General features: G+C 50.1%; 1 protein-coding gene across 1 annotated transcript; it reads left to right on the forward strand.

Moving 5' to 3' along the window:
* The first annotated feature begins 1,122 nt into the window (after window positions 1-1,122).
* Window positions 1,123-23,591, forward strand: crip2 (cysteine-rich protein 2). Its single transcript, XM_084683995.1, has 8 exons — window positions 1,123-1,301; window positions 15,279-15,373; window positions 18,849-18,906; window positions 19,065-19,199; window positions 19,625-19,693; window positions 21,029-21,123; window positions 21,615-21,672; window positions 21,990-23,591. Exons 1-8 carry the CDS (start codon window positions 1,259-1,261, stop codon window positions 22,055-22,057), a joined length of 621 nt encoding a protein of 206 aa, XP_084540121.1. The 5' UTR covers window positions 1,123-1,258; the 3' UTR covers window positions 22,058-23,591.
* The last annotated feature ends 1,351 nt before the right edge of the window (window positions 23,592-24,942 follow it).

The following is a 24,942-nucleotide window of genomic DNA, read 5'->3' on the forward strand; positions in this document are numbered from 1 at the left end:
CCCTCCCCCCTCTCCTCTCCTTCTCTCCTCTCCTCCTCTCCTCTCCTCTCCTCCTCTCCTCTCCTCTCCTCTCCTCTCTCCTCTCCCCTCCCCCTCTCCTCTCCTCCTCTCCTCTCCCCTCCCCCTCTCCTCTCCTCCTGTTCTCCTCTCCTCTCCACTGAGCCTGACTGCATTGCAGCTGAACACAAACCTGCAACCACAGCAGACTACCAGACGTGAAGGGTAACAATGTCATGCCCTCCAGAACACACACTATCACACGGACACACACACTAAGACCAAAAGACACACACACAGACCACAGACCTTGGTGACCTGTGGGTGTCCGAGAGGCCCGACTCCTCTCAGCGCGCTTGGCTGACTGGCTAAATGGAAAGCGTTCTTAAAACGGTGACTGAGCTAAGAGATAAGATGGAGGCTCACAGGCAGCCAAACGGGCTTCGAGGTGCTAATCAGCTGGGAAACTCTCACTGCTCTGGGAAGTAGCTGGAGAATGTGGTCGTTACCGGGCACAGGACCTGTGCCATGTCAGCGCCGGTCTAGACAGCAGCCATGTGTGAATGGATGACCTAACGCTCACATGGGTTGGAAACAAGTGCTGGCATTTTTGGAGGGAGGCACTGATAAGGTCTATGGCTTTATGGGTAAGGGGATATAATGTGTGACAGATAGGTAGTGGCTTGGGTTTTTACAGCATTTAGACATGCTTTGTTGTGTGACACTGGGATATGATTGAATCATATGATAACTAGGCTATTATCAGACCCCGAGCGAATCCTGTAATTACCGCATCGAAATGACAACTGATCTCTCTTCTCCATCTCTGACGACAAGCATGCTTGATTTGTAAAACCTTCCGCCAAGTTTCGACTTTATAGCCTCGCACGGAGACATTCCTTCGTGTTCGATGTGAAAGGGCGAATTGTATTTCAACCTAACACTGCCTAGTAGCCTACCTACTGCTGCGGTTGGAAAAAACGAAGACAACGTGGGTGCCGGGTGCCCCAGTAGACATCGCTGCTTGCGACTCTCCCGCCCGGTCTTTGACTGACCGGTAAATCGACCAAAGAGAAAGTGAGGACGGACTAGAGGGAGGGGCCATTCAAATGATGCTGTGACTGCTGTGAAAGAGATGCTCCCAGCTTCTGTGTGGACTGAACACTTGCGCTTGTGAATGTAACAGTGCGAACGTGGACTCAATTGCTCTTTCTTGTATTGTATACAAAGCAGACTGCTTTCATCCATTGCAACGAGCGACATGGCTTCAAAATGTCCAAAGTGCGACAAGACGGTGTATTTTGGTAAGTATCCCAGTTACCAATTGACTTCTCTCTGTCAGCTAACGTTTAATCGATTGTAGCTAGCTAGCTGTTATCAATATTAAAGACTAACGTTAGACTTTATAGAGATAGGCGTTAGCTGAACCATTTCTGTTACTACAGAAAACAATTATCGTTTTTTGTCTCAATTTTGTAAATAATTGTAGGCTATCTATCAGTAAGTTAAGCAAACGGCTATGTGCCACGTTTTTCTTTTATCAAACGTTTAGTCTGTTGAATTATAATTGTATTCATTCATTGCATCAGGGTAGCATGTCTAGACGCCTTGCTTGACCCTCGCAATGTATGTACGCTATCAGTACAATTTGGTTCAGGATTGTATGGACCATTGTATCAATCCACGTTCACAGCATTCCAAAGATTAGGGTTACCTATTTGGGAACAAAAGTTGGTGGTCACATTCCTTGTATTGTAAATAATTGACTACAGAAAAAACAGACCCGCGATCTCTGGGAAAGGGCTGAATACAAGCTGTACGAATGATATCAATTCTAACTCCCGATCTATCGCCATAAAGTTATCCTTGAAACATGACATATTTGATTTGTTGTGCTTGGCACGCACAACTATGCCAGTTTGCTCTGGAGTGTGTTTCCTGCGCTTCTTGCCCAGGGTGTGACAATGCCATATGTTCAAAATGACCACTCCTTGGGGAGCTGTGTACTGTGCTGTGGTCAAGCTGTGTCCTAGGACCAGGCTGTTCTCAACCACATGACAGACAAACAAAGATGTACACAACCCCCCACTTCGTTTAACAAGCAGTGCACATCAAAGGTAACGTTATTATGCTGTTTTGATTAAGGCACAGTCACATGGGATGTGTGTGTGTGTGTGTGTTGCTGCCAGAGGATTGAAATAAATACATTTACCCTTCAATGGTTTCATCCTAACTACACCTCACAGCACAGGAAAGCTGTCATGGGTTCAGAAAATCTATTAGAGGGTGGAAGGGCTGTTGCATAACTCCAGAGGCAGAATGCTCTCTACAGCTGCTGCTCATGAAGCCAACAACTGGGTCCCTCCAGTCACTGAACTGAAATAACGTGCCCAAATAATAATATGATCTCCTGAATACAGCCATCATACACATGTGATTAAACCACTGCTTTTGTGGTCTGTAATCCCAGCAGCACGTCTGTGAATGTGAGTCATTTCTCCTTTCTTATTCCTTTTCTTCTTTTTATGTAACTCACTGGGATCCTGCCTGTGGTTATTTTTACTATGACTGCTGGCTGAGAGAGGTGGGGTGTGGCTGTGTGTGAGTGTGTGTGGCTGTGTGTGAGTAGGAGAGTTCCTGTCCTTCTGTGTGATCTTGCTGTGATGTTACTATGTTGTGCGATGTTCTGGGAGGTTTGACAGAGAAAGACAGGATGGGAGGAGAGAGGAAACTCTATTGGGGTTTATGTGAAGACGTTGAGGTAGGATGATGAGGTCTGACCAGGGTGAGGTAGGATGATTAGGGCTGAACTAGGGTGATGTAGTATGATGAGGTCTGAACCAGGGTGATGTAGGATGATGAGGTCTGAACCAGGGTGATGTAGGATGATGAGGTCTGAACAAGGGTGATGTAGGATGATGAGGTCTGAACCAGGGTGATGTAGGATGATGAGGTCTGAACAAGGGTGATGTAGGATGATGAGGTCTGAACCAGGGTGAGCTAGGATGATGTCTGAACTAGGATGAGGTCTGGGTGAGGTCTGAACCAGGGTGATGATGATGAAGTCTGAACTAGGGTGAGGAAGTCTGAACCAGGGTGATGTAGGATGATGAGGTCTGAACCAGGGTGAGGTACGATGATGAGGTCTGAACTAGGATGAGGTCTGGGTGAGGTCTGAACCAGGGTGATGATGATGAGGTCTGAACTAGGGTGAGGAAGTCTGAACCAGGGTGATGTAGGATGATGAGGTCTGAACCAGGGTGATGTAGGATGATGAGGTCTGACCAGGGTGAGGTAGGATGATGAGGGCTGAACTAGGGTGATGTAGTATGATGAGGTCTGAACCAGGGTGATGTAGGATGATGAGGTCTGAACCAGGGTGATGTAGGATGATGAGGTCTGAACCAGGGTGAGGTACGATGATGAGGTCTGAACTAGGATGAGGTCTGGGTGAGGTCTGAACCAGGGTGATGATGATGAGGTCTGAACTAGGGTGAGGAAGTCTGAACCAGGGTGATGTAGGATGATGAGGTCTGAACCAGGGTGAGGTACGATGATGAGGTCTGAACTAGGATGAGGTCTGGGTGAGGTCTGAACCAGGGTGATGATGATGAGGTCTGAACTAGGGTGAGGAAGTCTGAACCAGGGTGATGTAGGATGATGAGGTCTGAACCAGGGTGATGTAGGATGCTGAGGTCTGAACCAGGGTGATGTAGGATGATGAGGTCTGAACCAGGGTGATGTAGGATGATGAGGTCTGAACTAGGATGAGGTCTGGGTGAGGTCTGAACCAGGGTGAGGTAGGATGATGAGGTCTGAACTAGGGCCGGGCGATATATCGAATGTTAGAGATAATATCACAATAACTTTGACAACGATGTAAAATTTTAAAATGTTGTGAATATCTAATATTTTAAATTCAAGCAAACATATTTTGTTCAATTTTTATTATTGCATAAAGGCAGAAATACAATCAATTATTGAGTATACAACACACACAAGAATGCAAGGAGTACAACACAGCACAAATCCTACAAAAACATTATAAAGAGTACAGACATTAATTGGGGGAAAATGAAAATCATGTTTTTATTATTTAAAAGCAAATGCAAACATATTGAGATATATATCGAATATCGTAAACATTTGACAATATTGAGATATATTTATTTTTATTAAATCGCCCAGCCCTAGTCTCAACTAGGGTGAGGTAGGATGATGAGGTCTGGGTGAGGTCTGAACCAGGGTGAGGTAGGAAGATGAGGTCTGAACCAGGGTGAGGTAGGATAATGTCTGGGTGAGGTCTGAACCAGGGTGAGCTAGGATGATGAGGTCTGAACCAGGATGAGGTAGGATGACAAGGTCTGAACCAGGGTGAGGTAGGATGACAAGGTCTGAACCAGGGTGAGCTAGGATGATGAGGTCTGAACCAGGGTGAGGTAGGATGACAAGGTCTGAACCAGGGTGAGGTAGGATGACAAGGTCTGAACCAGGGTGAGCTAGGATGATGAGGTCTGAACCAGGGTGAGCTAGGATGATGAGGTCTGAACCAGGGTGAGGTAGGATGATGTTTGAACCCAGGGTGAGGTAGGATGATGTCTGAACCAGGGTTGGGTAGAAAGACTATTAATGAACCAGGGTGAGGTAGGATGATGAGCTCTGAACCAGGGTGCGGTAGGATGATGAGGTCTGGACCAGGGTGAAGGTGATGTGACAAGGTCCGGGTGAGGTCTGACACTCCCGGCTTCTCACCCGCGGAACGTCAGGGTGGTGATGTCACAGAGGAATGCTAGACTGCTACTTTAAAAGGAAATTGTGGTTGCTTCCATCACCTAGCCTCCTCTACTCCCTGACTGTTCAGCAGAGGAGGAGAGCATGAGCTCAGGATAATATTGTCATAGGCCTGTCCACAACCTCCATAGCCAATACCTAATATAGTTAGTATGAGAATTTGCCATTTAGAGGTTCTACAGTTTTTGCAATTTTTATGATTGTCTCGGGAGCTACAAAAGGGAGGGCCCTGCCTTACTGTACCACCTGGTGTTCCAGCTGGCATGTACCATCTCATCTCCTACCTACCTCTCTCTCTCTTACACACACTCTCACCATCTCAATCCCACATCAGAGGGGTAACCTCTCTCTCTCTCTCTCTCTCTCTCTGTCTCTCTCTCTGTCTCTCTCTCTCTCTCTCTCTCTCTCTGTCTCTGTCTCTGTCTCTGTCTGTCTCTGTCTCTGTCTCTCTGTCTCTCTCTGTCTCTCTCTCTGTCTCTCTGTCTCTCTCTGTCTCTCTCTCTGTCTCTCTGTCTCTCTCTCTGTCTCTCTTTCTGTCTCTCTCTCACACACTTCCCCTCTCTCTCTCACACACACTTCCCCTCTCTCTCTCACACACACTTCCCCTCTCTCTCTCTTACACTCTCTCTCTTACACTCCCCCTCTCCCTTTTTCTGTCTCGCTCTCCGTCTCTCCCTCTCTCCGCAGAGACACGCTTATTAAACATGTTGTATTAAACTTCTGTGGCTCTTCACTGTCTGGATGGAAACTTCCAGCTTCCAAGCAAATGTTGGATTATTTCCCGCTCGGTCTTTATTTGGAAGCCGATAGCAGATGTTGTCGTAGTTGCAACTGAAAGGCATACGGGAAACCCAGCGCTCCATCAGACTCGCGCTGCAAACCCTTTCTCTCTCCCCTTCACAGAAGGCCATCCGTCCATTGTGAGAAACCGGTAGCCTATTACCGAATGTCTTTGCTCATAATCCCCAGGGATTTCTGTGGATGAAAATCCAAATAAACTCCAAATAGAAGCGCAAGTGTAGGCAGAGGAGGAATGTGTGTGATTCCCTGAGGGCGGGCAGGTCAGGGTGACTCCCTCACTTCTCCGATGAACTGGAGGGCACGTCTGTCAGTCTGCAGATGCCAGATGACATTACACTGGGGACTACTGGCTGGCATGTGACTGGGACATGGACCCAGAGGGGAAGTGTGTGCTTGTGTGTGAGTGACTGGGGGTTCGTGACTGGGGGTGTGTGTGCTATGTGACTAGCATGTGGGCTTTGTAACTTTGTGTGTGTGACTGCGTGTGGCTTTGTGTGTCGTGTGGTAGCATGATTGTGTGCATGTGCATGTGTCAGTGCGTACGACTGTGTGATTGCATGACAGAGTGTGTGCTGTGTGAATGGGTATGACTGTATATGTGTGTGATTGCATATGACTGTGTGTGTGTGTTTGCACACTGAATGTGTGTGTGTGTCCGATGTGTATGACTTTGTGTGTGTGATGCTGTTGACTGAATGTGTGTTTGTGTGAGTGCACAGCAAAGCTCACTGAATCAGACTTAAGGCAGTTCTGTCCTGTCCTGGACTAAGACCAGTGATGTCTAGCAGCATGTTGTGCTGCATGGCAACTAGGTTAGCCAACTAAGATGAAGTGGTATTGGTGGACTGCCATGGGATCCTCTCTCTTTCCCTTTCACGCTCCTTTCTTTTTGTCCCTTCTTTTTTTATCTCCCCCTGTACTTGGTGTGGCCCCGGGCTCTGGATTCCTGTTCTGAATTAAAGTAAGGCGGAGGGGGGAGAGAGAGGGCGGGGGGGGGGCTTTGCCTTCATTTAAACTGAGATACTCTCAAAGCGTCTCACGCATTATAATGGCCAACGACATCCCCGTTCAGACAAGGCTGTCTCTGTCCCCCGTCCGCTTGCTGAGCAGAATACCTTCCATCCTGCAGCGTCCCCTCAGCCCTCCTCTTACCCCCCCCCCCTCAGCCCTCCTCTTACCCCCCCCCCCTCAGCCCTCCTCTTACCCCCCCCAGCCCCCCCCCCTCAGCCCTCCTCTTACCCCCCCCCCCTCAGCCCTCCTCTTACCCCCCCCAGCCCCCCCCCCTCAGCCCTCCTCTTACCCCCCCCCCCTCAGCCCTCCTCTTACCCCCCCCTCAGCCCTCCTCTTACCCCCCCAGTCCCCCCCCCCCTAGCCCCCTCTTACCCCCCCCCCTCTTACCCCTCCCCTCAGCCCTCCTCTTACCCCTCCCCTCAGCCCTCCTCTTACCCCCCCCCGAGCCCTCCTCTTACCTCACGTCTGTCTCTCCTCCTCTCTGGTGCACCCTGTTTTCCGCTCGGCTGCCCGGTGGGGCTGTGGGAGTGCCTCCTTTACGTAACGTCCCCCCTGCTCCTGCCTCCTCTGGAGGGTTGCCTAACCACGGGTGAAAGGGCTCAACCTTCGGCCCTCGTTCATCCACACCTCCTATCGGCCTCCGGAATATCCCTTTTCGTCAACATTTGATTTATTGGCCAGACGCCTTGTAGCCGCAGCGACACACGCTGAGCGCTCTCGCTCTGGTGGTGGTGATGACTCTGGGCCTGCTGGGCTGGTCCCTAAACACCTTCATGACCTCCCATAGGTCTGTTGTGTCATGGAGTTATGAGGAAAGGAAATCCATTGAATTTGGCTACTCTGTCTCTTTCCATCAAAATAATAGATTCGTCCCTCTTCCAGATTGAATCGTGCATTGTTCCCGCCCCCAATTCTGCCTGGGAATCCATCCATGACAACAACAAACAAGGTTGAATGTCTTTTGCCAGTGTGTTGGGGTGGGGGTGGGGGTGGGGGGGGTAGTAAAGGCACGTTTCACAGCCAGTGTAGCTGAACAGTAGCAACATTGTGAGATGCTGCTGAAAGAACCGGGCAGGACCAGTATTCAGACCATAGCTCTACTCTGTGAGCTTGTGCATTTCAAACAGTAGCCCACATAACACTATATCTAACAGTATCTTATGTAACATCAAACAGCAGCCTATATAACACTATATCTAACAGTAGCCCACATAACAGTATATCTAACAGTATCTTATGTAACATCAAACAGCAGCCTATATAACACTATATCTAACAGTAGCCCACATAACAGTATATCTAACAGTATCTTATGTAACATCAAACAGCAGCCTATATAACACTATATCTAACAGTATCTTATGTAACATCAAACAGCAGCCTATATAACACTATATCTAACAGTAGCCCACATAACAGTATATCTAACAGTATCTTATGTAACATCAAACAGCAGCCTATATAACACTATATCTAACAGTATCTTATGTAACATCAAACAGCAGCCTATATAACAGTATATCTAACAGTAGCCTATATAACAGTATATCTAACAGTAGCTTACATAACAGTATAACTAACAGTAGCCTATGTTATAGGCTACTGTTAGATATACTGTTTTATAGGCCCTATGAAACAGTATATCTAACAGCAGCCTATTTAACAGCGTACAGTGGCCTATATAACAGAATCCTATACAACAGTAACCTATATAACAGTATATCTCAATAACAGAAACCTACATAACAGTATATCTCAATAACAGAAACCTATATAACAGTATATCTCAATAACAGAAACCTATATAACAGTATATCTCAATAACAGAAACCTATATAACAGTATATCTAACAGTAGCCTACACAGCAGTCGCTAATAGCCTCGTGGTTTGGGTGAATACTCAATTCCGATTTGTTGCCGGGTGTCCATTATTTTCAGATAAGGGACATTTACTAAGTAGTTCCAGTGAAACAGTCTGTTCACCGTTCTAAATGTATGCCTATGATTTGTTGATGAAAATCTTGATTGATGATCAGTAGCCTACACAACAGTAGCTTGATTAAGACCACAGACTGGCAGCTTGAGAGCGATGCCCGGCCCGATGCGCACAAAGAACCCAGTCTAAGCCAGTCTCGCACTGTAACCCAGTTTAACCCTGTCTACAGCAGCCCTGCAGAACTGTCCTTCACACAGTTAGCTGAAGCCCTACACCAGGGGTGTCAAACTCCGGTCCTCGAGGGCCTCTGTCCTGCATGTTTTATATGTTTCGCTGCTCCAACACACCTGATTCAATTAAATGGGTTGTTATAACGACCATTCATTTGAATCAGGTGAGCTGGATCAGGGAAACATCTAAAACATGCAGGACAGCGGCCCTCGAGGACCGGAGTTTGACACATATGCCCTACACTGACCTGTTTCCAGTGTGCAGTAGCGTGCATGTAGAGGAAAGCCGTAGTGGCAGGTCCGCTTGTGGTCGCTAGTCTAGTACGCCATGTCCTGCCTTGTTGGGGTCGCAACGTGACCTAGTCAGGGGCCATGGAGAGGGGGAGGGGGACTGAGGCTAGCTGCAGTGAGGGTGAGGGAATGAGGGAGGGATGGTGAGAGGGAGAGTGAGGGTGAGGGAGGGATGGTGAGAGGGAGAGTGAGGGAGGGAGGGAGGGAGGGAGGGATGGTGAGAGGGAGAGTGAGGAAGGGAGGGAGGGTGAGGGAGGGAGGGAGGGAGGGTGAGGGAGGGAGGGTGAGGGAGGGAGGGAAGCGACCCAGAGAGAGTTCTCCTGACCAGTGCTGCCAGACAGGATGTGAGTTAACTACAGACCACTGACGTCACCCAGCAGACCTCACGAGGGAGGGAGGGAGGGAGGGAGAGTGAGAGGGAGAGTGAGGGAGGGAGGGAGGGTGAGGGAGGGAGGGAGGGAAGCGACCCAGAGAGAGTTCTCCTGACCAGTGCTGCCAGACTGTTAACTACAGACCACTGACGTCACCCAGCAGACCTCACGAGGGAGGGAGGGAGGGTGAGGGAGGGATGGTGAGAGGGAGAGTGAGGGAGGGAGAGTGAGGGAGAGTGAGGGTGAGGGAGGGATGGTGAGAGGGAGAGTGAGGAAGGGAGGGAGGGTGAGGGAGGGAAGCGACCCAGAGAGAGTTCTCCTGACCAGTGCAACCAGACAGGATGTGAGTTAACTACAGACCACTGACGTCACCCAGCAGACCTCACGAGGGAGGGAGGGAGGGAGGGAGGGAGGGAGGGAGGGAGGGAGGGAGGGAGGGAGGGAGGGAGGGAGGGAGGGAGGGAGGGAGGGAGGGAGGGAGGGAGGGAGGGGACCTCGCCTTGGCTGAGGCGACACACCACCTTCTCAGCCACGTTTCTCTGGGGTTGCATCAGCCACAGGCAGCAGTAGAGTCAGATCACACACATCCCAGAGGCAGCAGTAGAGTCAGATCACACACATCCCAGAGGCAGCAGTAGAGGCAGATAGACACACATCCCAGAGGCAGCAGTAGAGTCAGATAGACACACATCCCAGAGGCAGCAGTAGAGTCAGATCACACACATCCCAGAGGCAGCAGTAGAGTCAGATAGACACACATCCCAGAGGCAGCAGTAGAGGCAGATAGACACACATCCCAGAGGCAGCAGTAGAGTCAGATCACACACATCCCAGAGGCAGCAGTAGAGGCAGATAGACACACATCCCAGAGGCAGCAGTAGAGTCAGATCACACACATCCCAGAGGCAGCAGTAGAGTCAGATAGACACACATCCCAGAGGCAGCAGTAGAGGCAGATAGACACACATCCCAGAGGCAGCAGTAGAGTCAGATCACACACATCCCAGAGGCAGCAGTAGAGTCAGATAGACACACATCCCAGAGGCAGCAGTAGAGTCAGATCACACACATCCCAGAGGCAGCAGTAGAGGCAGATAGACACACATCCCAGAGGCAGCAGTAGAGTCAGATAGACACACATCCCAGAGGCAGCAGTAGAGGCAGATAGACACACATCCCAGAGGCAGCAGTAGAGTCAGATAGACACACATCCCAGAGGCAGCAGTAGAGTCAGATCACACACATCCCAGAGGCAGCAGTAGAGTCAGATAGACACACATCCCAGAGGCAGCAGTAGAGGCAGATAGACACACATCCCAGAGGCAGCAGTAGTAGACAAGCCCAGAGTCCAGAGTCAGACTAGCATGCAGCCTTGAGCGCAGCTGCCACATCCGTCCTACTAAACCACCAACCACCAAGCACTTCAGAGACTAACTGCTCCTTATTATGGGCTGTCGAGCAGTGTGGCTCGAGCTCTCACTGGTGTCCTTGCTGTACGACTGTGCTGTGTCGCCCGGGTGGGGCGGCATGCCAGAGTGTGGCTCGAGGACTGAATAGCCATTGTCTCAGGGCAGGTCCAAGGGGCGTTTGACCTTGAGGGTGGTTTGTTGTCCAGCTGAGCAGAAGGCGGAGGGGATGCAGTGAGAGGAAACCCATGCAGCATGGCCTTCCTTCCTGCTGGGGAGGTGGAGGTGGGAGGATGGAGACTGGGGGTTTGGGTCTCCGGTCCTTTGTGTGTGCGCGAGTGGTTTTTGTGTGTGGCCCTCTTTCTTTGTCTCTCTGTGTCTTTCTTTGTACCTTGGTGCCTTTTCATGTGCAGCCCTAGCCCCGGCCCCAGCCCCAGCCTCTAGGCTGCCTCTCTGGAGGCAGGTGCAGGACAGCTCACATGTGTGCAACGCAAATGCTCGATAGGCTGGCCCCCTAGACTCAGGTGGACTAGAGCTGGGACAGAGAGGGAGGGAAGGGTGGACAGGGGAAGAGAGGGGATGGAGGGCGGGGAAGAGAGGGGATGGAGGGCGGGGAAGAGAGGGGATGGAGGGCGGGGAAGAGAGGGGATGGAGGGGGATTGGACAGGTGGAAGAAAGCAGGAGAGGATAGGGGAGATGGGAGGACAGGAAGAAGGAAGGAGGTGGAGGGGTTCAGACAGGGGCGGTGGAGGGGGGGGGGGGGGGTGGAGGGGGTTTCCAGTAGGAGAGAGTTTCCAGTAGGAGAGAGCAGAACAGATGGGTCCACAGTGTGGTGGCCCTCAGCACAAATGAGCCCAACCAGGCATTACATGGAAATATTTACCCTAGCGTCTAACATCATGGCCTAATATGCACTAGGCTATATTTGGACAATTAAGAACGTTACCACATTTGAACGTTTTTTAACCGTCTTAATGTGTCACTAAAATACACACCCTACTGCTCTGTGTGTGCACGCCCGTGTGTGGGAACATGCAATGTGTGTTTGTGTTGTCAGTGAGTGTGTGGGGAAAGAATGTAAATGAAGATTGATGGGTGGATAAGCGTAACACTGGAGTCATTTATGCTGATAAAACAGCGATGGACGATGTTGCTCATCACATTTAATGGCATAATGTGCCCTCATCCCTCTCTCTCTCAATCTCTTTCTCGATCTCTCCCATCATCGAATCCCTTATTGCTTGATTGATTGATTGTCTTTTTGTTCAGCCATTTCACCGCACACACACACACACACACACACATACACACACTGTAATCATGTTATTGAGTGATAAGAGCACAGCGCCCCCTCCCCCGGTCAGAACTAAGACCCTGGAGGACATTGCTCCCGCATTGCATGATGGGAATTCGGCTGTGCAAATGTTTTCCAGGACGGAGTGCTTATTTATCTGCCAAGCTGAAGATCATCTACTTCCCTCCCTCCCTCCCTCCCTCCCTCCCTCCCTCCCTCCCTCCCTCCCTCCCTCCCTCCCTCCCTCCCTCCCTCCCTCCCTCCCTCCCTCCCTCCCTCCCTCCCTCCCTCCCTCCCTCCCTCCCTCCCTCCCTCCCTCCCTCCCTCCCTCCTCTCCCTCCCTCCTCACCTGTCCCCAGAGGTCTGTGAGCTGCCTGACAGGGTTGAGCTATGCTGTCTCGTTAGTGTTTCTAATTAAGGAGGTGTAATTATGCCTGTGGGGAGAGAGCCCATTAGAGGCCCTCTTCCCTGAACACCCCTGCTTAAACCACTCGCTCCGTATTATCCGTTCCTAATTACACACACTGGATTGCTGCACAGCCAACCCATAAACTGGTCTCTCCAGTCCTCACACACACACACACACACACACCAGACCTCCACTCTCTCCTACTGGTCTCTATCCAGTCCATCCTCCCAGTTCTAATACGAACACACAGAAGGGACTCCCACTACCCAGAAAGCATGCGTCTGACTGGGAGGATCAGGTTCCAGAACCATCCGTCAGCTGATGTTTTTCGATAGATGTCTTGTTGTGATCCAGTTCCAGTATCGGGACTCGTCGTACCTCACAGAGAAGCGCTGAGCTTCCCTCCTCTCTGCCCCAGCTTCTCCTATTGGCCCTTGGATGTTTACAGAGGGGCGTATTTAATCTTGAGCAGATACATTTTCCTTCTTATTGCTGATTCTATTAGTTGGCGTATGACTCCAATATTCAGTGATAGAGGAGACAGCGCAGGATGGGCTGGGAAAGCTCTCTCTCTGTCTTTGTCTCTCTCTTCTCTCTGTCTCCCTCCCTCTCTCCCCCCCCCCCCCAGATGGACCATGACAGGGCAGGCCTGACAGTGCTGAGGCCCTAGTGTCAGGTGTTCATCTGTTTGCCTCAGAGTAGGAAAGCCTTTGGGCCTACGTACTGGCGACCGGGTCAGGATATCACCAGAGGTCAGAGTTCTTCTTCCGCTAGTTGGAAGTCTGGCTTGGTAAAACTGCTCGGGTCAACCATGACCATTAGGTGACCGTTAGACCCCAGCGCAGCATGGGTTCTGGAGGGCTGCGTTGGAGAGTGCAGCGTCGCAAATCTGGCCAGGTCTGCGTTGACAGGCCTGTCCTGGAGGTTTGTTAGGGCCTGGCTATGGTGACACAGGAAAGCTGTGCTGTGCTGTGTTGTCTTGGAGTGTCTGGGGGTTCGACTGAGCCATGGTGACGCAGCCTAGCCTGAACTCTGGACCCTGCAGCTTTTCCCCCCTCATCAATATTGACAGTGCTGACTCCCACAGCAGAGGACAGCCTCTGTGAAGAGTTTGGGTTTGTTTGTCCGAGTGCACACAGTGCTAACCTCCTCTAGTTACCATAATGAGCAGGGCCAGTGGAAGAGGCCTTTCATTAGGAGGGCGGGACTCTCTCTCTCTCTCTCTCTCTCGCTCTCTCGCTCTCGCTCTCGCTCTCGCTCTCGCCCAAACACTTGAGTCTCTTACTCCCTCTCTGTGTCACTATGTGTCACTTTCCCTCTCCCTGTCTCTCTCTCAGAGGCTATATATGGGATGGGTGGAGGGACAGGGAGAAGGATAGCAAGCAGGGCCACCATAGGCGCGCACACACACACACACACACACACACGCCTCCTCTGTCTGGGTTGTAACTCGCACTTCACATGCTCGTTGATCAGACAGACACCTTTCAAACACCAATCTAACGACCCCGCTCTCACAGTAACTACAGCCCTATGAACCAAGGAGCTGTTGAACTGTGGCGCTTCTTCTCCCCCACACACAATGACATGGGCGGGGAGCCGTTGTACCCTCCTGTCCGACCCTCCCACTCCCGGGGCTGAGGTGTCCTAGGCCTGGGAGTGTAGTGAACTGTCTATTGGTGGAATCGTCCCTATCTCTGGCCCCTCTGTAGAGAAGACATGTTGGTGTGTGTGTGTGTTCTCTGCAAAGAGGTCCTCGTTCCTTTTTGTTTCAGTGTAATTGACAGTGAAACAGCCAGGCTGATTGGAGATAAAGCCAGCCCTGTGGGAAGTTCCATTGGGGGGTGGGGGGCGGGGGGGCGGGGGCGGGGGCGGGGGGGGGGTAAAACAATCCTACTCTCCAGGCAGGAGAGGTTAACGTTAATAGGGAGAAAGCGGAGGAAGAAAGGAGGGGGGGATGAAGGCGCATGGAGGGAGGGGGAGAGAGAGAGGGAGAGGGGAAGAGGGGGGAGGGGAGAGAGAGAGGGAGAGGGGAAGAGGGGGGAGGGGGAGAGAGAGGGGGGAGGGGGGAGAGAGAGAGAGAGGGGGAGAGAGAGGGAGAGGGTAAAGTGACCCTGGCGTCCGGCTGACTGTGTCCTGGCGACCATGATAAGAGAAGGTGTTTCCTCCAAGGGCTTGGCTGCCCCTGCCCCTCTACCCTGCACCATTGTTAACACTGTCATGTGTTATGATGTATAAATGGAAGAGTATAATTAGGACCCCTCCGACCAGGTCTGGAAGACAGCTGGAGGGAGGGAGGGAGCAAGGGAGCGAGGTGAAAGAGGGGGATGTACAGAGCAATGTGGATTGGCTGTGGACACTCTGCTGTCCAGCTGGACTTATGTCTGTCTATCCCACTGGGACCAGCACAACATCCTGGTGTGTGGGTGTGTGTGTTCCTACTACAGCCTTTCAAACAGGATTTAGTCTGGCACACAGATAAATCGTCATACTTTCATTTATCAAGCTATGAATATCCCCTTTCCCCACAGTTATCCTCTGAGAGAGAAAGCTTCTTTCTAAGAGGATACAAAGACCAGAAAGCCCTAATGGATTTGAAAAAAAGAGAGCATTTGGCCCAGTTAAAGGTAGTCCCAAGTCTTCCATGAATGCTGCTTTGTCATGAAATCTATTCACTAATCATCTCTTTTTGCCCCCTCCCCTCCCCTCCACCCCCCCACCCCCCATCCTGCCTTGTGTAGCTGAGAAGGTGTCATCGCTGGGGAAGGACTGGCACAAGTTCTGTCTGAAGTGTGAACGCTGCAACAAGACTCTGAACGCAGGGGGGCATGCTGAGGTACACGACACACACACACTGTACACACACTGTACACACACACTGTACACACACACTGTACACACACACTGTACACACACACACTCAAATGTGGACTCCAGCACACGCAATAAACCGTATGTAGGGTAGATGATCAGTGAGTATTGCAATGGGGGAAGGGGATTATTGCAGTGGTCGAAGTATTGATCATGCAACATTTCACTCATTCAGAATGGGCTCATCAGCCCCATAGACATATATACATGTCTATGATCAGCCCTCTCCTCTCTCTCCCTAATCCCATCACACTGCCTTCACTACTGATGACTGGCCCACAGCACACCCGCTATGTGCTCACGTTCTGTGCTCAGGGTCTATGCTAGCATTCCCCTTTCTGGAGGCTGTGCTTAAATTGTGTGCTAGCGTTGTGTGCTAGCAATGTGTGCTAGCGTTGTGTGCTAGCAATGTGTGCTAGCAATGTGTGCTGGCATTGTGTGCTAGCATTGTGTGCTAGCATTGTGTGCTAGCATTGTGTGCTACTGTGCTAGCGTTCCCCTTGCTGGGGGCAATCTGCAGACAGAGCCATTACTGGGATGAGGCCAGTTCATCTCTCCCTCAGGCTCGGGGCTTATGTTATTGTCTGCCTGACCTCTACTAACGTGCAGTGTCCACCTCGACTCTCTGTGACAGTCTGTGTGTGTGTCTCCAGAGCAAGGAGAGTGTGTGCGCTCCGCCCATAGAGATACAGGACCTGCTTCCTGTCCTTACAGAGTGCTGGACACTGAAGCAATTTCCCAGCAGGCCTCAGAGGATGCTGCTCCGTCTTTTAATCTCAACATATGATTACATGTGCGTGTTCTCTCTCTCTGTCTCTCTCTCTCTCTCTCTCTCTCTCTCTCTCTCTCTCTCTCTCTCTCTGTCTCTGTCCACTCCATGGATAGCACCCAAATACCGCCCTCGGCTGTGTGTTGCCATGACGAGAGCCTGACTGCACTCTGAAAAAGTCCATGCCCTATCGTCATGGAAACGGACAAGGGGCTATGAGCTGGGGTTGGAGGGGGGGAGGGGAGTGTGTGGGGGGGGGATTAAGGAATGTTTTGGCATTGCTGGATGGAGGGTTTTGATAAAGAGAGCGGACGACGATATCTAATCCCAGACCCAGTATGCAGAGGTCAGAGAGCCAGCAGCGCCATAGCTGGCCTCCCAAAGGAGGCCGGCGAGGGAGGGGGATGAGGCCCAGCGCGGCCTCTCTTCCGTGGGCCGAGGACCATGTTGTTTAATTGAAATGTTGTTTAACGACATGCTCTTCTGGTTCCACCCATTGGCACTTATTTGCTTTTCACAACGTATGCTTCATGTTTTGGCGACCCGCAATGTTCTGGGGTCTATCTCGTTGTTTATGATCATTGACCTATGCACTTTTTGTAAAGCTCTCTCTTTGAAGTCGCTTTGGTGAAAAGCCTCTTCCGAATGAATACGTGTCAAATGTAAATGTAATCGTTGGATAGATGGATTGATGTGAGCGTATGGATGGATGGATGAATGGAATAATGTGTGGGTGTGTGGATGGACAGACTGATGGACGTGTGGGTGTATTGTAAATCAAGATGTGCAAAGGGTGCCGCCAAGAAGCTTCCTGGTGGGACCAGGAAGTGGAGGACGGGACCAGGAAGTGAGTGGGTGGGGCTGGGATGGATAAGCCATCTGTACGGTCTTGACGGTGCTGCAGTAAAACAGAAGCAGAGATTGTAGATCATTGTTGTTCAAGGAGTGGTCCAGGCCAGGCCAGATCAGACCTGGGGACAAAGAGATCTGTGTGAATGCATCGTTGTCCTGAGAGAACCATTAGTGCTCAGTCAGTGACATTCGCTATGCCACCGAAGGAGGTGTGTGTTTCTGTGTGACGGCAGCGCCTCTTTCTCATGGTTAATACATTGGAACCGAGCGGCGCTCGCTGCCCCGGTGCATTCTGGGAGAAGACACTCGTGCGGCCGAGTCGGGAGTTGCCACGTGTGGTGAGGTGCATTGTGGGTCGTGGGTTTCCCTGGCGTCCGTGGTGTGGGCGTGGTTCCCATGGCGCTGGTGCCATCTTTATCCTCTTCATTCTCCTCTGGACTCGAAGGCAAACCCCCACACAGACACACGCACACATGAACTCAGTCACTCACACACACACACTCACCCCCCTCTCTGTCTCGCACACGCGTCCTCTGTCGAGTGCCCCTCGCTTTTCGACTTTGTTCAAATCCTGAGGGCCGGTTCCCCACACATGGATCAAGCCTAGTCTTAGTCCTAGACTAAAACCTTTTCAATGGAGATCTTCATTCCATGTTTGTGGACAAGGCTTTCATCCATGTCTGGGGACCTGGGCTTAGAGTTACGGGGTTGTGGTTGAAATCTTCCCTATGAAACAGGACGACCCTTCAAGACTCGGACACAGCAGTAGTCCATTGAGGCTGAACTTGAGCTCTATTTCAGGTGTCATATGCCATCAAAGGGAGGACATGCAACATGGAACGGTGTCCTGCACTTCTCAACCTTAAAACAATGTTAGAAAGAGCGGCTTGAGACATCAGCATACTAGCAATGTATTCATTATGCTCGTTATCAAGAAAAACGCCTGTAATACATTGAAATAGCATTCAACTAAGATAATACAATCATCTTTAAAAAAAAATCTTTATTCATTGAGAAAATACTTAATAATTGCCGAAGATTTCCAAGGTAGGGGCAATGGGTGTGTTGGGATTGAGCCCGACTGTATACAGACACTTCAACACAGACACCCTCACTCTCCAAATACGTTTTCCCACTGTCGGTGTTTGATGGATCAACAGTCAGTCTCCTGGATACTGGTGATGTCATCATCTGATGGAGGAAGTGACACGCACACACACTGTGAAATGGAAAGTGGAACGCCAGCCAGATTCCTTTTTTCATACACTATCTCACATTCTTTCTCCCCCATAGATACACACACATGCACACAGACAGACAGACACACACATACAATTCAATACTCAATATTGAATTATAACTTATTTAAAAGATGTTCGTATATTATTGTATGATTACATTATGAATCATGGCAGTCCCTTGAAGATTAAGACGGATATTGCCAAGCCGCGCTTGACAGTTCCAGTCTCATTTACTAACCGTCATTCTCCTGCTCCTCTCTCCTCCTTCCCTCCTCTCTCCTCTCCTCCTCTCCTATCGCTCGTCTCTCCATCTCTCCTTTTTCGTCCGATCCCTCCTCTCAGTCCAAGTTGTCACATGCACCGAATAGCATTTTGTCAGCATTTAGTGTTCGTGTTTGTTAGCATTTAGCGTCCAAAAACCCCCAAAAACTACTGTACATAAAAAAAAAACTAACAGCATCAGAAATTATACAAAGATAGAGTAGAAGCAAAATAACACAAGCAAAGATGCAAAAAGAACAACAATTCAATGAAAAACTAGCAGCTTCCCAGTCTAACGTGTCTTCTCTGTCCTCCAGCACGATGGAAGGCCCTACTGCCACAAGCCCTGCTATGCTGCCCTCTTTGGGCCAAAAGGTGCAACGCACATCACTGCCGACGCCACAAACACGTGCTGTATTTCTGTCCAAAATATGAATCTATCAAGCATTGCATTGCACAGTCAGTCATTGAACAAAGCGTTGGTGTCTGGTGAGGCTAACGTTCCTGGGGTCCTGTCTTGTGGCGTCCCGCAGGTGTGAACATCGGGGGGGCGGGCTCCTACGTTTACGAGGCTCCGGTCAACAGCCCCCCTGCCCCCACCGCCGTAGACTCCGCCCCCGACCCGGAGAAGAAGGTGACTGCTGCGCCCACCAGGGCGCCCGTGAAAGGTGAGGTTTTTTTGGGGGTGTACGCTACTCTGAGATCGTCTAGCACGGTCTGGTGCGTAGTCAGTGTGAACCCGAGATCACCCCTGCAGACTGCAGTGCCTTTTGTGTGTGTGCGTGTGTGGTGCGTGCAAGATGGATGAGAGTATTGACTGGCGAGGGGGGAAAACAGCCAAAGTGGAAATTGTGGTGAACTTCCTTCCTACTCGAAGTGCTGAGTGTTCCTGGGGGGGGGGGCCAGGTTGTGGGCGGGGCGTTTTTTTTTTTCGCTGAGTCAGGGCCTGCTGGGGGGGGGGGGGGGTTGTATCAACAGGAGCAGGCCACAGGGCTGCTTTCATTTGCTTGAAAGACTGTTTAGATAAAGTGTGTGTGTGTCGTCACATTTTATACAGTGTATCATATATCTCTATATCTCCTGTCTCTCTCAGCTGCCAGCATCACCACCTTCTCTGGAGAGGCCAACCTGTGTCCTCGGTGCAACAAGAAGGTCTACTTTGGTGAGTGACTTCCTCCCTGCTCTACCTGCTCTACCTGCTCTATCTACTTTATCTGCTCTACCTGCTTTATCTGTTCTACCTGCTTTATCTGCTCTACCTGCTTTATCTGTTCTACCTGCTTTATCTGTTCTACCTGCTTTATCTGCTCTACCTGCTTTATCTGCTCTACCTGCTCTACCTGCTTTATCTGCTTTATCTGCTCGACCTGCTTTATCTGCTCTACCTGCTTTATCTGCTCTACCTGCTTTATCTGTTCTACCTGCTTTATCTGCTCTATCTGCTTTATCTGCTCTACCTGCTCTACCTGCTTTATCTGCTTTATCTGCTCCACCTGCTTTATCTGCTCTACCTGCTTTATCTGCTCTACCTGCTTTATCTGTTCTACCTGCTTTATCTGCTCTACCTGCTTTATCTGTTCTACCTGCTTTATCTGCTCTACCTGCTTTATCTGCTCTACCTGCGTTATCTGTTCTACCTGCTTTATCTGCTCTACCTGCTCTACCTGCTTTATCTGCTCTACCTGCTTTATCTGTTCTACCTGCTTTATCTGCTCTACCTGCTTTATCTGTTCTACCTGCTCTATCTGCTCTATCTGCTCTATCTGCTCTATCTGCTCTATCTGCTCTATCTGCTCTATCTGCTCTATCTGCTCTATCTGCTCTATCTGCTTTACCTGCTCTACCTGCTCTACCTGCTCTACCTGCTCTACCTGCTTTATCTGCTCTACCTGCTCTACCTGTTCTATCTGCTCTACCTGTTCTATCTGCTGCTTTATCTATCCTACCTGCTTTATCTGCTCTACCTGCTTTATCTGTTCTACCTGCTCTACCTGTTCTATCTGCTTTATCTGCTCTACCTGCTTTATCTGTTCTACCTGCTCTACCTGTTCTACCTGCTTTATCTGTTCTACCTGCTCTACCTGTTCTATCTGCTTTATCTGCTCTACCTGCTCTACCTGCTTTATCTGCTCTACCTGCTTTATCTGCTCGACCTGCTCTACCTGCTTTATCTGCTCGACCTGCTTTATCTGTTCTACCTGCTTTATCTGTCCTACCTGCTTTATCTGTTCTACCTGCTTTATCTGTTCTACCTGCTCTACCTGCTTTATCTGCTCGACCTGTCCTACCTGCTTTATCTGCTCTACCTGCTTTATCTGTTCTACCTGCTTTATCTGTTCTACCTGCTTTATCTGCTCTACCTGCTTTATCTGCTCTACCTGCTTTATCTGCTCTACCTGCTTTATCTGCTCGACCTGCTTTATCTGTTCTACCTGCCCTAGTGGTGGAAACTGGGAAAGTGGTTTGTTTGCTAACCACCTGTGTGTGTGTGTCACAGCTGAGAAGGTGACATCGCTGGGGAAGGACTGGCATCGTCCCTGCCTGCGCTGTGAGAGATGCAGCAAGACCCTGACTGCTGGGAGCCATGCAGAGGTGAGGGAGGGAGGGAGGGAGGGAGGGAGGGGGGAGGGAGGGAGGGAGGGAGTAATGTGGATGAAAGAGTGCAGAAGACTGGGAGGGAGGGAGGGAGGGAGGGAGGGAGGGAGGGAGGGAGGGAGGGAGGGAGGGAGGGAGGGAGGGAGGGAGGGAGGGAGGGAGGGAGGGAGGGAGGGAGGGAGGGAGTAATGTGGATGAAAGAGTGCAGAAGACTGGGAGGGAGGGAGGGAGTAATGTGGATGAAAGAGTGCAGAAGACTGGGAGGGAGGGAGGGAGGGAGGGAGGGAGGGAGGGAGGGAGGGAGGGAGGGAGGGAGGGAGGGAGGGAGGGAGGGAGGGAGGGAGTAATGTGGATGAAAGAGTGCAGAAGACTAGAACGAAGGAAGGGTTCATGGAAGGGTTAGGTCGTGAACGTACACAGAACTTCTGTTAAGCGTGTTCAGATACATCTGTACCAAGAAACGCTCTGCGTTGTGTTTCCCCCCCCAGCATGATGGTCAACCTTACTGCCACAAGCCGTGCTACGCTGTCCTGTTTGGGCCCAAAGGTGGGTGCACCTCCTGTCTATCGTGTGTTCCCCACATAAACACTAGGTGGTGCTATCGTGCCATGCAGGCTCCTGCTGCCTGAATAGAACTGCGTTGTGCACAGTTAGCGCCCTGAGCCGCGCATGGCTGTCCTTGTGCACAGGAAGCGTTGCATAATGTGTGTGATTGCCACACAGTCTTCCCATGTCATGTGTGTTCACTGACAAACTGTTTCTCTGTTGCACCACACAAGGCCCAGCCCAGATGCATTCTTTTGCAAGTTGCAATATCCGAAACATGGCGTGTGTGTGCGTGCGTGTGTGTGTGTGTTTTCCAGGGGTGAACACAGGCGGAGTGGGAAGTTACATCTATGAGAAGGAGCCTGGTGCCGTCACTGAGCCCTGAGGAACCTCCAGAAACACCATCACCACCTTCCACAGTATTAGATTAGTATGTTTTCTACCCCTCACCCACAGCCCCCCCTCCTCAGCCTCCCCCCTCCTCAGCCTCCCCCCTCCCAGCCTCTAGCCCCCAGAACCCCAGCCTCTAGCCCCCAGAACCCCAGCCTCTAGCCCCCAGAACCCCAGCCTCCAGCCCCCAGAACCCCAGCCCCCAGAACCCCAGCCTCTAGCCCCCAGAACCCCAGCCTCAAGCCCCCAGAACCCCAGCCTCTAGCCCCCAGAACCCCAGCCTCTAGCCCCCAGAACCCCAGCCTCTAGCCCTTCGCCTTCCAGCGCCTGTCCTCTCTGCTGGTCTCCCTAGCCCCAGTTTGCCCTCCGACCCCAAACCCAAGATCAACAGGGAGGACATTACTGGACACTAATCACATATGCAGTGGCAGGGTATAACTAGTCTCCACTACTGCATAGTACTGTGTATATAAACTGTACAGTACAAATGAGTACTACTATAGAAGCTGGTCGTGTTCCTGAGGTCTAATTGTCCTCCTGGATCACCTGCATGTACTGTTAGAGGCAGAGCTGGCCCAGGACTTTTATGTCAGTGCTGTGCCCCCCCCCCCCCCCCCCCCACACTGAAGAGTTCTCCTTTATGCCATCGTAACGGCTCATGTCATGTTTACACATAAGATCTCACTTGTAGTGGATTGCAATCAAAGCGACTATTTTAAAGTGAGTATGTTTCAAGTGGAGAACCCGTTTTGCTCTGGTTCGATCTGAGGGACTGGGGCTGAGGTGCTCTGGGGGTGATGGGGCGGAGCACTGACAGGAACGTGCTGACAGCTTGAGGAGTCTGGCCTCTGAGACACATGCTGCAGGTGCTGCTCAGGAGCAGCCACATAACCAGGAGGGTTTTAGGACCCACGTGTATCATTTGGCTGCCCGTCGACATTCCTGATCAAAAATGACTATGGGGAAAAAGAGAAAAAATCTGGTCTGGTTATTATTTAAAGAGGATTATTTCAAAACATGGGTCTCCTGTTACAGGATGACAAGCAATGTTCTGGACCTTGAAAACTGTTATATTTGGATTTTAATTGATTTTCTTTGTTAATTTTGTCTAAAGACAAGGTTTATTTATTGGTTTGTTAAGAGAATACCTTGAGCATTTCATGAGGAACTGTACTGACCTGTGGGAGAAATTAAGGAATAAACAGATCACCACAGTAACATGTTTTATTGGATCAAGCATTACCCTGTTGCTCTTTTTTTTCCCCTATGACGTTGAGTTATATGAACCATTACCTTTTGCCTGTAGAAGGTAGCTTATAGAACCATAGATCAGAACCTATGCTGACAAATCATTCTAGAAGGAAGAATGTGCTTTAGTATTCTATGACTGTTACTGTCGTCGTGGTTACTATGATCTATTCTGTATAGTGGGACTTCTTTCAGGACTCACTGTTTGTAGGAAAAACAAGGCTGTACTCAAGTCCTGCTGCTTTGAATTTTTAATCCCTAATAAAACTTTCTATACTGTTGACCAGCTTCTTGTCATGACTTCCTGGTTGAGTTTACTCACGAACCAATGGGTGGCTCTCAGTTAACCTAAACAACAATAGCCAGGCTTGTTTAGGTTTAGGTTAATTCGTTAAGTTCTTAACAAATCTGGGAAACCCGGCCAATGACAAGGAACATGGGAGTGTGGGTTGGACCAGATTATGATGTTACTAGCTGCTGTTAAGATGGGTAATCAGGCTCCCAAAGGTTTCTACAACAACACATGATCGCTGGCCTTGACTGCAATTATTAATTAACATCTGCTTGTAGTTCATATCAGCACTCAGCATGACTTATGCAAACTCTCTCCACCACACCCTACCACCCTGTAAAACCTATACGTACGTTGGGAATATAAACCGTATATACTCTATATCCATATTTCTGTCTCTACCTACCTACCTCTCTCTCCTTAGTCTCATTTCTATCCATGTAAGATGAGTAGCTCCAGCTACCAGGTTTAACCTTCACCCTACCCAGCCCTGCAGCCCTGCCCACCTGTCCCTGCCTCAACATGCAGCCTGTCAGCGTAACACCTCTCCCCTCCAGTAGCTGTGTGTGTGTGTGTGTGTGTGTGTGTGGGTGGTACAGCAGGACAGCATCCTTCAGCGCTCCATTTACCTGCCATCACAGTGGAAGGCTGTCTCTCTCCATCCCCCCCTCTCTCTCTCTCTCTCTTCCTGTCTCTGTGGAAACAGGAGTTAGAAAGAGCAATACGATCATTGCTTAGGGCACTTGTAATTATATGTGTTTCACCTGCTCAGGGAGATGAATGACCATGCATGCCATGTATAGATCAAGTTCTTAACTGGCTTAGTTACCTGGCCTCAACTGAGAGGTTTGGAGTTAAAGTGAAGATAACGGTCATAGAAGAGGGATTTTGTTTCAGCTTACTTTTACAGTTGATTAATGACCCTGTTTAAAAGGTGATTTTCATGTGTGTGATTTATAGGCATGAGGTTGACATTCATTTGTTTATGGTGACAGGGTTCACACACGCACACATGCAGACGCACGGTAAGAGTGATAGACAGTTGAAGGAATGCTTTCCGCCTACTGCAGAGTTTCAGCCTGACATCACTTAGGAGAAACGTGCTGGATTTTCATTTCTCGAACAACGAACAAGAACTGCTGCATTGCTAACCTCCAACACACACACACACACACACACACAAACACATCCATACACATACACACACACAAACACACCAATAGACTTTCAGACAGATTGTGAAGTTATGGTCTGTTCTGGTACATTATATAAGCCTATAGCAACAGTACTGTTGGCCAAAGTACATAAACAAATTTGGTGGGTTCCCAAAATTGTAGAAA

This window comes from Hypomesus nipponensis, chromosome 3, assembly GCF_054491055.1.
Source record: "Hypomesus nipponensis isolate SF chromosome 3, ASM5449105v1, whole genome shotgun sequence".
In the NCBI taxonomy this organism is placed as follows: Eukaryota; Metazoa; Chordata; class Actinopteri; order Osmeriformes; family Osmeridae; genus Hypomesus; species Hypomesus nipponensis.

Coding starts and splice junctions, on each gene's coding strand:
- crip2 (XM_084683995.1), top strand. CDS start 1,259: ATGGCTTCAAAATGTCCAAAGTGCGACAAGACGGTGTATTTTG. Junction 15,374..18,848: donor ACGCAGGGGGGCATGCTGAG/GTACACGACACA, acceptor TCTGTCCTCCAG/CACGATGGAAGGCCCTACTG. Junction 19,200..19,624: donor CACCAGGGCGCCCGTGAAAG/GTGAGGTTTTTT, acceptor TGTCTCTCTCAG/CTGCCAGCATCACCACCTTC.